Genomic DNA, 15,000 nt, shown 5'->3' on the forward strand with positions numbered 1-15,000 from the left:
GACGATAAAGTTCGCAACTTTTGCTCGCTGATAAAAAAAAGCCTTGCCTGTAGCGGAAGTAGCGTGACGTCACAGGAGCTAGTATTCCTCACAATTCCCCGTTGTTTACAATGGAGCGAGAGAGATTCGGACCGAGAAAGTGATGATTACCCCATTAATTTGAGCGAGGATGAAAATTCGTAGATGAGGAACGTTACAGTGAAGGACTTGAGAGGCAGTGATGGACGTGTCTTTTTTCGCTCTGACCGTAACTTAGGTACAAGCTGGCTCATTGGATTCCACACTCTCCTTTTTCTATTGTGTATCACAGATTTGTATTTCAAACCACCTGGGATACTATATCCTCTTGAAAATGAGAGTCGAGAACGCGAAATGGACATTCAGTGCCTTTTATCTCCACGACAATACATCGGCGAAATGCTTTAGCTACGAGCTAACGTGATAGCATCGTGCTTTAACTGCATATAGAAACAAAAGAAATAAACCCCTGACTGGAAGTATAGATAGAAAATCAACAATACTATTAAACCATGGACATGTAAATACACGGTTAATGCTTTCCAGGCTGGCGAAGGTTAACAATGCTGTGCTAACGACGCCATTGAAGCTAACTTAGCAACCGGACTGCACAGAGCTATGCTAAAAACATTAGCTCTCCACCTACGCCAGCCAGCCCTCATCTGCTCATCAACACCCGTGCTCACCTGCGTTCCAGCGATCGGCAGAAGGACGAAGGACTTCACCCGATGCGTTTGGCGGCCCGGAGACGTAGGAAGTCAAGGTGAAGTCGGCGGCTAGCGCGGCTAGCGCTCCAACAAAGTCCTCCTGGTTGTGTTGCTGTAGTCCGCTGCTAATACACTGATGCCACCTACAACTGTCTTCTTTGCAGCCTTCATTGTTCATTAAAAAAATTGCAAAAGATGTCCAGAATACTGTGGAATTATGAAATGAAAACAGAGCTTTTTGTATAGGATTCTACGGGGTACCATAACTTCCGTTACTCTGACTTCGTCACGCGCATACGTCATCATACCGTGATGTTTCAGCCGGATATTTCCCGGGAATTTTAAAATGTCACTTTATAAGTTAACCCGGCCGTATTGGCATGTGTTGCAATGTTAAGATTTCATCATTGATATATAAACTATCAGACTGCGTGGTCGCTAGTAGTGGCTTTCAGTAGGCCTTTAACTCTATTTTTTACTGTCCTTTTACTACACTTTCACTTATCTTTTTGTATACTTTCATTGCACCTTTTTTTGTACTTTACTACATTTCCTCTGGACTTTCACTTTTCTTTCTGTACGTCCACTATACTTTTGCTGTACTTTAATTCTACTTCTACTCCTTCCTCTGATAGAGAAGAAAATGTTAGTTTTTAGTTTGGTCTTCTCGGCGGCGTGTGTACGTGTGCGTGCGTGTGCGTGCGTGTGCGTGCGTGCGCGCTAACGTGGCGTTCTGACGTTGGCTTCAGCGGCCATCTGTAAGCGAGCGCGCAGGAACACAGAGTGCAGTGTTGTCAGAGCGTGTGTCCCGAGGCCTTTTGAAGGATATTTATAAAGCACTTTGGCATTGAGGGGCACATGTTTCTACTTAAAGACCTCCCCCTTCACGCAGGCCCCGCCTCCTGCCAACAAACCCGAGAGGGCCCAAAGTAAACACAGCTGTGAGGAGTACAGTACGACCAGCAGCGTTAGCGAGCTCTGCATGCGCTATAAAATGTTGCCGTTACAATTGTCGTTCACGATGATGTCATTATCTTCACGATGACGTCATCATATCACTGCTGACTTAGTCATTCCCTTTACTCATTCCGGAAGTGTCTACTTGATGCACTTGAAAGTCAAATATTATGTCACTTCACGACACATGCTAACAGTTAGCATGGTAGCTTTTGAGCTAATTCTGCACCTATCGCCGCGGAGTCAAATATTGTCTTATTTCAAGCATGTTTACCTTTTAGCATGCGGGCATTGTCATGTTAACATGCTAGCAGTCAGGTTCAAACACTGATGACATTTATTAAACAATACAAGAAGCAAGGAATCGAACAGAGACAGAATTAAATTTGGCTCAATGAGGAGAAACGCGTACACCTGTACCCTTGTACGGTGTCGTCACGCGCTCCTGACGAAAGATTGTACGCCTCCTCTTTCATTTGGACTTTCCCTGATTAACAGCTGTTTCTAAGGGACGGGGGTCGTAAACAGCCGTCCCCTTTGGTTACAAACAGTTCAAAGCAAAGGACGTTAAACAGTTCAAAGAACAGGTCGTCTGGAGGGGAGTCTGGTCCTGCTTCCTCTCCGCTTTGTAGTTCTCGGGTCAAGACAACATCTTTCTGTTGACTACAATACATCAAAGAAACAGAACACCTTCATGTTGCTTCCCATCCTAACAAGCCTTCTTGGTAGGATCAAAGGCAGCTTTTGTCCTCTCACCGGTAACTCGTGGCAACACAAAGTTTTGTGATTACTTAGATACATTTATTCTGACACTAGCGTTAGCAGTTAGCAAGCGAACAGAGTCAAATACTTCATTCCAAGCATGTTCACCCCTAGCATGCTGCTGTTAGCATGTTAGCATGCAAGCTTTTCTTTGCTCATTACTGAAGTGTCCACCTGATACACTTCAAAGTAAAAATAATTGTTACTTCATAATACATGCTAACAGTTAGCATGGTAGCTTTTTAGCTAATTCTGCACCTATACGCCTCAGAGTCTAACATTTTGTTATTTCAAGCATGTTTACCGTTAGAATGCTAGCGTTAGCAGTTAGCATGCAAGTCAAATTTTTGTCAATTCACAACACACGCTGAAAGTTAGCGTTGTAGCTTCTCGGCTAATTCTGCAGCTAAACACCTCAGAGTCAAATATTGTCTTATTTCAAGCATGTTTACCTTTTAGCATGCGGTCATTATCATGCTAGCGTTAGCAGTTAGCATGCGCACAGAGTCAAATACTTCATTTCAAGCATGTTCACCCTTAGTATGTTGGTATTAGCATGTTAGCATGCGAGCGTTAGCACTTAGCATGCAAGCTTTTCTTTGCTCATTTCTGAAGTGCTAGCATTAGCATTTAGCATGCAAGGTTGTTCCTGCTCATTTCCGAAGTGCTCACCTGACACACTTCAAAGTCAATTTTCGTTACTTCAAACATGTTTACCATTAGCATGCTAGCATTTGAATGCTAATGTTAGCATGCTAGCTTTTCTCTCGTTTTTTTTTTTGTGTTCTTCCTCTAATTTAGCAGGTATACATCCAAAAGTCATATATATATTGCTACCCGATGCTATGTTGCTATTGTGTTACTTCACAATACATGCTAACAGTTAGCATGGTAGCTTTTTTAGCTTAATTCCGCACCTATACGCCTCAGAGTCAAATATTTAGTTATTTCAAGCATGTTTACCTTTTAGCATGCAAGAATTATCATGCTAGCATGCTAGCGTTAGCAGTTAGCATGCAAGGTTGTTCCTGCTCATTTCCGAAGTGCTCACCTGACACACTTCAAAGTCAATTTCCGTTACTTCAAACATGTTTATCATTAGCATGCTAGCATTTGAATGCTAACGTTAGCATGCTAGCTTTTCTCTCGTTTTTTTTTTGTTCTTCCTCTAATTTAGCAGGTATACATCCAAAAGTCATATATATATTGCTACCCGATGCTATGTGGCTATTGTGTTACTTAACAATACACGCTAACAGTTAGCATGGTAGCTTTTTTAGCTTAATTCCGCACCTATACGCCTCAGAGTCAAACATTTTGTTATTTCAAGCATGTTTACCTTTTAGCATGCAAGAATTATCCTGCTAGCATGCTAGCGTTAGCAGTTAGCATGCAAAGTTGTTCCTTCTCATTTCTGAAGTGTTCACCTGACACACTTCAAATTTAATTTTCGTTACTTCAAACATGTTTACCATTAGCATGCTAGCATTTGAATGCTAACGTTAGCATGCTAGCTTTTCTCTCTTTTTTTTTTGTTCTTCCTCTAATTTAGCAGGTATACTTCCAAAAGTCATATATATATTGCTACCCGATGCTATGTGGCTATTGTGTTACTTAACAATACACGCTAACAGTTAGCATGGTAGCTTTTTTTAGCTTAATTCCGCACCTATACGCCTCAGAGTCAAACATTTTGTTATTTCAAGCATGTTTACCTTTTAGCATGCGGGAATTAGCATGCTAGCGTTAGCAGTTAGCATACAAGGTTGTTCCTGCTCATTTCTGAAGTGTTCACCTGACACACTTCAAGGTAAATTTTTGTTACTTCAAACATGTTTACCATTAGCATGCTAGCATTTGAATGCTAACGTTAGCATGCTAGCTTTTCTCTCGGTTTTTTTTTGTTCTTCCTCTAATTTAGCAGGTATACATCCAAAAGTCATATATATATTGCTACCCGATGCTATGTTGCTATTGTGTTACTTCACAATACACGCTAACAGTTAGCATGGTAGCTTTTTTAGCTTAATTCCGCACCTATACGCCTCAGAGTCAAACATTTTGTTATTTCAAGCACGTTTACCTTTTAGCATGCAAGAATTATCATGCTAGCGTTAGCAGTTAGCATGCAAAGTTGTTCCTGCTCATTTCCGAAGTGTTCACCTGACACACTTCAAAGTCAATTTTCGTTACTTCAAACATGTTTACCATTAGCATGCTAACATTTGAATGCTAACGTTAGCATGCTAACTTTTCTCTCGTTTTTTTTGTTCTTCCTCTAATTTAGCAGGTATACATCCAAAAGTCATATATATATTGCTACCTGATGCTATGTTGCTATTGTGTTACTTCACAATACACGCTAACAGTTAGCATGGTAGCTTTTTTTAGCTTAATTCCGCACCTATACGCCTCAGAGTCAAACATTTTGTTATTTCAAGCACGTTTACCTTTATTATGCGGGCATTATCGTGTTAACATGCTAGCGTTAGCAGTTAGCATGCTAGCATTAGCAGTTAGCATGCAAGGTTGTTCCTGCTCATTTCTGAAGTGCTCACCTGACACACTTCAAAGTCAATTTTCGTTACTTCAAACATGTTTACCATTAGCATGCTAGCATTTGAATGCTAACGTTAGCATGCTAGCTTTTCTCTCGTTTTTTTTTTTGTGTTCTGCCTCTAATTTAGCAGATATACATCCAAAACTGCATTTCCTAGTAGTCAATAGCAACACTAAGTAATACATATAATTATTTTTAATACTGTATTTTCAAAATAAAAGCTTCTCTCCAACCATTGCCTGCTTTCAATGACCCACTTTGGATAAAAAAAAAAAGGTTCCTGCTGTAGTTTTTCGGTATATTGCAGTTCTCATTCCACACTCCCAACCAACAGGGGGCAGCAGTGAAGGGTAAATGATGCCTCAGTGAGTGTTTGCCCATGTATTAGCTGTATTGACACATTCCCTTCCTGGATTTGTTGCAGGCAGAGAAAAAGGCCAAACTGACGCCAGCGATGGAGTCGATGAACAACCCTGAGGAGGAGAAGGAGGAAGAAGAGACGCAGAAACAGGAAGTCTCCCCAAGTCCGCGCTCGCCGTCCCCCAGACCGCCGCAGTCGCCTCAGCGTCCGTCGCCGTCCCAGCCGCCGCCACCACCACAACATCAGCAACAGCCTACTGACCCCGCCTCCCCCACTGTAGCCACCGCCCCCGAGCCCGCCTCCATCACAGGTGGAGACAAGACGTCCCCCAAGTCCGGAGACACTGAACCCGAGTACGAGGTGAGGCGAAAAACTCCGCTTGTGGTCTTCGGCTTTGGCTCCTTAATAGGATCCCGGATCCCCCGGGTACGGTTCTAAGCCGTGTTGACCTCTCAAAAGCTGACGTTTCATTCCCAGGACGATCGGGGTTTCGGCATCGGAGATCTGATCTGGGGGAAGCTGCGAGGGTTCTCGTGGTGGCCGGGACGCATCGTGTCCTGGTGGATGACGGGGCGCAGCCCAGCCGTGGAGGGGACCAGATGGGTCATGTGGTTCGGGGACGGGAAATTCTCAGTGGTGAGCATTTCCTACTTCTGGTCCAATCAGGGTTCTCAGAAACAAGGTCGGGTTGAGACGACGATGTCACCTTTTAACCACAAGACTACATTTGTTAATGTTGTTTTTTGTGCGTAATATCATGTGCGATACAAGCAGTCTTGCAGCGTGTTTACTTGTGTGTGATATCATGTGCGATACAAGCAGTCTTGCAGCGTGTTTACTTGTGTGTGATATCATGTGCGATACAAGCAGTCCTGCAGGGTGTTTACTTGTGTGTGATATCATGTGCGATACAAGCAGTCTTGCAGCGTGTTTACTTGTGTGTGATATCATGTGCGATACCAGCAGTCCTGCAGGGTTTACTTGTGTGTGATATCATGTGCGATACAAGCAGTCTTGCAGCGTGTTTACTTGTGTGTGATATCATGTGCGATACCAGCAGTCCTGCAGGGTGTTTACTTGTGTGTGATATCATGTGCGATACCAGCAGTCCTGCAGCATGTTATTTGTGCGTAATATCATGTGCGATACAAGCAGTCCTGCAGCGTGTTTACTTGTATGTGATATCATGTGCGATACCAGCAGTCCTGCAGCGTGTTTAGTTATGTGTGATATCATATGCGATACCAGCAGTCCTGCAGTGTGTTTACTAATATGTGATATCATGTGCGATACAAACAGTCCTGCAGCGTATTTAGTTATGTGCGATATCATGTACGATACCAGCAGTCCTGCAGCGTTTTAGTTATGTGCGATATCATGTGAGATACAAGCAGTACTGCAGCGTGTTTAGTTGTGTGTGATATCATGTGCAACACGAGCAGTCCTGCAGCATGTTTACTTATGTGTGATATCATGTGCAATACAAGCAGTCCTGCAGCATGTTTACTTGTATGTGATATCATATGCGATACAAGCAGTACTACAGCGTGTTTACTTGTGTGATATTATGTGCGATACAAGCAGTCCTGCAGCGTGTTTAGTTATGCGATACAAGCAGTCCTGCAGCATGTGTACTTATGTGTGATATAATGTGCGATACAAGCAGTCCTGCAGCATGTTTACTTATGTGTGATATCATGCGCGATACAAGCAGTACTGCAGCATGTTTACTTGTGTGTGATATCATGTGCGATACCAGCAGTCCTGCAGCATGTTATTTGTGCGTAATATCATGTGCGATACAAGCAGTCTTGCAGCATGTTTACTTGTGTGCGATACCAGCAGTCCTGCAGCATGTTTTTTGTGCGTAATATCATGTGCGATACAAGCAGTCTTGCAGCTTGTTTACTTGGTGTGATATCAAGTGCGATACAAGCAGTACTGCAGCATGTTTACTTATGTGTGATATCATGTGCGATACAAGCAGTACTGCAGCATGTTTACTTATGTGTGATATCATGTGCGATACAAGCAGTCCTGCAGCATGTTTATTTATGTGTGATATCATGTGCAACACGAGCAGTCCTGCAGCATGTTTGTTTATGTGTGATATCATGTGCGATACGAGCAATCCTGCAGCATGTTGAATTGTGTGTGATATCATGTGCGATACAAGCAATCCTGCAGCATGTTATTTGTGCGTAATATCATGTGCGATACAAGCAGTCTTGCAGCTTGTTTACTTGGTGTGATATCGAGTGCGATACAAGCAGTCCTGCAGCGTGTTTACTTGTGCAGCTTGTCTACTTGGTGTGATATCGAGTACGATACAAGCAGTCCTGCAGCGTGTTTACTTGTGTGTGATATCATGTGCGATACAAGCAGTCCTGCAGCGTGTTTACTTGTGTGTGATATCATGTGCGATACAAGCAGTACTACAGCGTGTTTACTTATGTGTGATATTATGTGCGATACAAGCAGTCCTGCAGCATGTTTATTTATGTGTGATATCATGTGCGATACGAGCAATCCTGCAGCATGTTGAATTGCGTGTGATATCGAGTGCGATACAAGCAGTCCTGCAGCATGTTATTTGTGCGTAGTATCATGTGCGATACAAGCAGTCTTGCAGCTTGTTTACTTGGTGTGATATCGAGTGCGATACAAGCAGTCCTGCAGCGTGTTATTTGTGCGTAATATCATGTGCGATACAAGCAGTCTTGCATCTTGTTTACCTGGTGTGATATCGAGTGCGATACAAGCAGTCCTGCAGCGTGTTTACATGTGTGTGATATCATGTGCGATACAAGCAGTCTTGCAGCTTGTTTACTTGGTGTGATATCGAGTGCGATACAAGCAGTCCTGCAGCATGATTATTTGTGTGTGATACCATGTGCGATACCAGCACATAACATATGTTGTGTGTTCGCAGGTTTGTGTTGAGAAACTGTTACCTTTCAGTTCCTTCAAGCTGGCCTTCCACCAGGCCACCTACAGCAAGCAGCCCACGTACAGGAAGGCCGTCTACGAGGTGCTCCAGGTGAGCTCTCACCTGAAAACCTGCACACCCTCGTGGCTCAGGTCCAATGTGGCTCAGGTCCAATGTGGCTCAGGTCCAATGTGGCTCAGGTCCAATGTGGCTCAGGTCCAATGTGGCTCAGGTCCAATGTGGCTCAGGTCCAATGTCCTCCCAGGCTGCGGGCGGCCGGGCGGGTAAGAAGTTCGCCGCGTGTCCCGCCAGCGAGGAGACGGAGGTTGAGGTCCTGAACAAGGAGATGATCGCCTGGGCTTTGGCGGGATTCCAGCCCGCAGGACCCAAAGGTTTGGAGCCGCCAGAAGGTAAGAAAAAGGCGGAAGGTAAGAACGCAGCAGTCGACTGACTCCGACGGTGGTCGTACCCTCAGAGGAGCGCGACCCGTACAAGGAGGTCTACACGGAAATGTGGGCGGAGCCTGAAGCGGCGGCCTACACGCCCCCGCCGGCTAAAAAGCCTCGCAAAAGCGTGCTGGAGAAACCCAAGAACAAGGACGTGGTGGACGAAAGGACGCGAGGTAATCTCTCATGTATCGTTAGAAAGATCAATGGAACAACATTTTAGTACCGGTACCGGTACCAAAATGTATTTCCATACTTATCAGTACTTTTCTAAATAAAGTGGACCACAAAAAATGTCATTATTCACTTTATTTGAGCAACAAATCCTAAACAAAGTTTCCTAATTAGTCTGCTAACGTGTGCCGTTACACATGGTGTCGTTTATACACCTGTTATTTTGTACACTTTATGAGGGACAAACTGTCAAAAATTATTATTAAACCGGACACACAACGTAGACAGACAACAGAACCCCCCCCCCCCCCCCCCCCCGCCAGTACAAGTGTCAAGCAAGTTTGCTAGCAGTTAGCATGCTAGCATGCTAACATTAGCATAAGAACGTTTCCAGCTAATATTACACTTTTTTTGTTTAATTCCATATAACTTGGAATTTGACACTAATTAACTGTTAGCGTGGTAACTTTAGCACGCTAATATTATAGTGCTAGCTTTTTAGCTAACTTTACGTTTTGTTTTTTTCTCTAATTACACAGCCATACACCTTACAGTCAAATAATTTGGTATGTGACCCATGCTAACCGTTAGCATGTTTATGTTTGCATGCTAGCATGTTAACATTAGCATTACAACGTTTGCAGCTAATATTACACTTTTTTGTTAAATTCTATATAACTTGGAATTTGACACTAATTAAATGTTAGCATGGTAGCTTTAGCACGCTAACATTATAGTGCTAGCTTTTTAGCTAACTTTACAGGGTTTTTTTTCTCTAATTATACAGCCATACACCTTACAGTCCTATAATTTGGTATGTGACCCATGCTAACCATTAGCATGTTTATGTTTGCATGCTAGCATGCTAACATTAGCATTTGAACGTTTCCAGCTAATATTACACTTCTTTTGTTAAATTCTATATAACTTGGAATTTGACACTAATTAAATGTTAGCGTGGTAACTTTAGCACGCTAACATTATAGTGCTAGCTTTTTAGCTAATTTTACGGGGGGTTTTTTCTCTAATTATACAGCCATACACCTTACAGTCAAATAATTTGGTATGTGACCCATGCTAACCGTTAGCATGTTTATGTTTGCATGTTTATGTTTGCATGCTAGCATGCTAACATTAGCATTAGAACGTTTACAGCTAATATTACACTTTTTTGTTAAATTCCATATAACTTGGAATTTGACACTAATTAACTGTTAGCGTGGTAACTTTAGCACGCTAACATTATAGTGCTAACTTTTTAGCTAACTTTACGTTTTGTTTTTTTCTCTAATTACACAGCCATACACCTTACAGTCAAATAATTTGGTATGTGACCCATGCTAACCGTTTGCATGCTAGGATGCTAACATTAGCCTTAGAACGTTTCCAGCTAATATTACACTTTTTTTGTTAAATTCTATATAACTTGGAATTTGACACTAATTAAATGTTAGCGTGGTAACTTTAGCACGCTAACATTATAGTGCTAACTTTTTAGCTAACTTTAAGTTTTTTTCTTTCTCCAATTACACAGCCATACACCTTACAGTTATATAATTTGGTATGTGACACATGCTAACCATTAGCATGTTTATGTTTGCATGCTAGCATGCTAACATTAAAGTGTTCTCTTTTTGAGCTAATTTTGCAACTGTTTACCTTACAGTCATATAACTTGGTATGTGACACTTGTTAACTGCTAGCATGCTTATGTTAGCATGCTAACCTTAAAGTGCTAACTTTTTTAGCTATTTGTACTCTTTCCCCCCCCCCCCTGTAATTCCCCTGCCTTACACTTTAGTCAAATCACTTAGTATGTGACACATGCTAACTATTACTATGGTCACGTTAGCATGCTAGTATGCTAACATTAGCATTAGAACGTTTCCAGCTAATATTACACTTTTTTTTGGTCAAATTCCATATAACTTGGAATTTGACACTAATGAACTGTTAGTGTGGTAACTTTAGCATGCCAGCACGCTAACGTTATAGTGCTAACTTTTTTAGCTAACTTTCAATCAATCAATGTTTATTTATATAGCGGGGTTTTTTTTTCTCTAATTACACAGCCATACACCTTATAGTCATATAACTTGGTATGTGACACATGCTAACATGCTAACCTTAAAGTGCAAACTTTTTTTTTTTAGCTATTTGTACTCTTTTTTTTTTTTCTGTAATCATATCACTTGGTATGTGACACATGCTAACTATTATTATGGTCACGTTAGCTTGCTAGCATGCCAACATTAGCGTGCTAACTTTTTTGAGCCAGTTTTGCTACCGTTTACCCCAGAGTCATATTACTTGGCATGTGACACTTGTTGTTTTTTTAGCGTGCAAATGATAGCATGCTAGCTATCTAACTTAAACATGCATACTTTTTCCATCTACTTTTTTCTCTAACTGTTAGAATGCCTTCGTTAGCACATTTGCTAAGTGTTAGCATTTTAATGTGCGCATACTAAATTTTCTAGTTATTATTAATTATTTATTATTATTAATCTACTTGTTCATTTACTGTTAATATCTGCTTATTTTCTGTTTCAACATGTTCTATCTACACTTCTGTTCAAATGTAATAATCACTTATTCTTCTCTTGTTTGGATACTTTACATTAATTTTTGGATGATACCACACATTTAGGTATCGATCCGATACCAAGTAGTTACAGGATCGTACATTGGTCATATTCAAAGTCCTCATATGTCCAGGGACGTATTTCCTGACTTTATAAACATAATATGAATTTTTTTTTAACCGAAAAAATATCGATGTAATCATAGTAGTATCGACTATAAACGCTCTTATACTTGGTATCATTACAGTGGATGTCAGGTGTAGATCCATTATGGCGTTTGTTTACGTTGTGACGCCGGTGAGCTATTGTATCCTCCTACGGTGTGGGATATTCCTCGTCCTCCAGTGATAATGTTACTTGTAAGACACTTGCTTTATTTGTCGCCACGGAGACGAGGATTAGTCAATTTAGAAGTAGCTAAAACACTGTGGATGGACGTTAGCCGCTAGCTAGCGAGCCATGTCTTAAAGCACCTCTTCCCGAGGGTTATGTTAGCATGCTAAAATGCTAATTGTACCGACAAGTACTGAAACACGACTCGTCCAGGGCGCACCCCAAAAAAGGACAAGCGGTAGAAAATGGATGGATGGAACAATAGTACGCTTACAGCTAGCATTAGTGGAATACCAAAATATTATGATGTAATCATAATAATATGACTCCTTTAAAGCGCCTTATAATCCGCTGCGCCCTACCTTAAGGCGGTGGTGTACCACAGGTGTACGTTCTAGAACCCTCTCCGTTCCTGAGTTGCCACAAAGTAAACAACTGCTGGACTCCATTCATTTCTTCAACCTTGTGCCCGCAGAGCGACTCATTCACGACGTGAGGCAGAAGATCCACAACATGGAGGGTAAGTCCCGCCATTCCACCGAGGACACACCACGTGTGGGACGTAACCACCTGTCAATCACTCCCCCCCCTACGCAGACATTTGCATCTCCTGTGGAAGTCTGCACGTGAGCATCGAACACCCGCTCTTTGCCGGAGGAATGTGCCTGGGCTGCAAGGTCAGCCATCGCTCGCCGCCGTCTAGTGGCCGCTTCAAGTATCGCAGCTCATATTTGCGTTAAAGAACGTACGCGGTATTGCCAAAAGTATTCGGCCACACCTGCCTTGACTCAGATATGAACTTGGAAGTGCCATACCGTTCCGAACCCATAGGGTTCAATATGACCTTTTGCAGCTTTAACTCTTCTGGGGAGGCTGTCCACAAGGTTGCAGAGTGTGTTTGTAGGGATTTTCCACCATTCTTCCAAAAGGGCATTGGTGAGGTCACACACTGATGTTGGTGGAGAAGGCCTGGCTCTCAGTCTCCCTTCTAATAGGTGTTCTATCGCAGTGGTCCCCAACCACCGGTCTGCGGCCCGGTACCGTTCCGCGGACCGATTGGTACCGGGCCGCACAAGAATTAAAAAAAAAAAAAAAAACATTTTTTATTTTATTATTTTTTTTTTTTTAATGAAATCAACATAAAAAACACAATATATACATTATATATCAATATAGATCAATACAGTCTGCAGGGATACAGTCCGTAAGCACACATGATTGTATTTAATTATGTAAAAAAAAAAAAAAAAAAAATTATTTTTATTTTTTTATTTTTTTAAATAAATCAACATAAAAAAAAATATTTTTATTTTTTTTTAATGTATTTTTTTAATGAAATCAACATAAAAAACACAATATATACATTATATATCAATATAATTCAATACAGTCTGCAGGGATACAGTCCGTAAGCACACATAACTGTATTTAATTATGTTAAAAAAAAAAAAAAAAAAACAATTTTTTATTTTTTTTAATGAAATCAACATAAAAAACACAATATATACATTATATATCAATATAGATCAATACAGTCTGCAGGGATACAGTCCGTAAGCACACATGATTGTATTTAATTATGTAAAAAAAAAAAAAAAAAAATTTTTTTTTTTTTTTTAATGAAATCAACATAAAAAACACAATATATACATTATATATCAATATGTAAAAAAAAATTTAAAATTTAAAAAAAAAAAAAATTATATATATATATTTTTTTTTTTTTAATGAAATCAACATAAAAAACACAATACATACATTATATATCAATATAGATCAATACAGTCTGCAGGGATACAGTCCGTAAGCACACATGATTGTATTTAATTATGTTTAAAAAAAAATTTAAAAAAATAATTATTTTTTTATTTTTTATTTATTTTTTTATGAAATCAACATAAAAAACACAATATATACATTATATATCAATATAGATCAATACAGTCTGCAGGGATACAGTCCGTAAGCACACATGATTGTATTTATTTATGTAAAAAAAAAAAAAAAAAAAAATATTTTTATTTATTTATTTATTTTATTTTATTTTTTATGAAATCAACATAGAAAACACAATATATACATTATATATCAATATGGATCAATACAGTCTGCAGGGATACAGTCCGTAAGCACACATGATTGTATTTAATTATGTTAAAAAAATAAAAAAATAAAAATTAAAAATACACCCCCCCCCCCCCCCCTCCCCCCACCGGTCCGTGGGACAAATTTTCAAGCGTTGACCGGTCCGCGGCTACAAAAAGGTTGGGCACCACTGCTCTAGAGTCCAGTGGTGACGTGCTTTACACCACCGCATCCCACACATTGCATTGGACTTGGTGATGTATGGCTTAGACGCAGCTGCTCGGCCATGGAAAGCCATTACACGAAGCTCTCTGCGTACTGCACATGGGCTAATTGGAAGGTCACATGACGTTCGGAGCTCTGTAGCAACTGACTGTGCAGAAAGCATCCGCTGACCTCTCTGTCAGTTTATGTGGCTTACCACTTGGTTGCTGTTGTTCCCCAAACTCTTCACTTTTCTTATAGTAAAGTTGACTTTGGAATATTTTAGGAGCGAGGAAATTCCACGACTGGATTTGTTGCACAGGTGGCATTTTATGACAGTTCCACGCTGGAAATCACTGAAAGTGGCCCGTAGAAACAGTCTCCATGCCTAAGTGCTTGATTTGATACATTGGGCCAAGTGATTAGGACACCTGATTGTCATCATTTGGATGGCTGGCCAAGTACTTTAGGCAATATAGTTGTATTTGTTTGTGTTCTGTGTGCGGGTGTTGATGGTGCCTCCCCTGGCAGAACTGCTTCCTGGAGTGTGCTTACCAGTACGACGACGATGGCTACCAGTCCTACTGCACCATCTGCTGTGGTGGGCGTGAGGTGCTCATGTGCGGGAACAACAACTGCTGCCGGTGAGCACATCTTTATTATTATTATTATTATTGTTTAAGGCTCCGATAAAATATAATATTCCACTTAAAAAATTGTTGTATAAATATTGCACATTTTGCGTGTTTAAATGGTATTTTTAATGTGACAGTAAAGTAAGTAGTAGTCAAGTCAAACATGGGATTTATTTTTATTTTTTTGTTAAAAAGATAAAAATGAATTAAAATCAATGTTGTCAATTACTGACCTGTTTGAAGG

The 15,000-nt window shown here is 40.7% G+C and overlaps 1 protein-coding gene across 2 annotated transcripts in view; it reads left to right on the forward strand.

Moving 5' to 3' along the window:
• Positions 1-15,000, forward strand: part of dnmt3ab (DNA (cytosine-5-)-methyltransferase 3 alpha b) — a 74,600-nt gene that overhangs the window by 43,289 nt on the left and 16,311 nt on the right. For both annotated transcript variants that reach the window (XM_062043150.1, XM_062043151.1), the window contains 8 exons: positions 5,429-5,725; positions 5,843-6,001; positions 8,298-8,405; positions 8,560-8,704; positions 8,770-8,916; positions 12,308-12,352; positions 12,430-12,509; positions 14,653-14,765. In XM_062043150.1, coding sequence (XP_061899134.1) covers positions 5,429-5,725; positions 5,843-6,001; positions 8,298-8,405; positions 8,560-8,704; positions 8,770-8,916; positions 12,308-12,352; positions 12,430-12,509; positions 14,653-14,765 — 1,094 coding nt within the window. The remainder of the gene's footprint in view (positions 1-5,428; positions 5,726-5,842; positions 6,002-8,297; positions 8,406-8,559; positions 8,705-8,769; positions 8,917-12,307; positions 12,353-12,429; positions 12,510-14,652; positions 14,766-15,000) is intronic.

This window comes from Entelurus aequoreus, linkage group LG03 (assembly GCF_033978785.1).
Source record: "Entelurus aequoreus isolate RoL-2023_Sb linkage group LG03, RoL_Eaeq_v1.1, whole genome shotgun sequence".
Lineage (NCBI taxonomy): Eukaryota > Metazoa > Chordata > Actinopteri > Syngnathiformes > Syngnathidae > Entelurus > Entelurus aequoreus.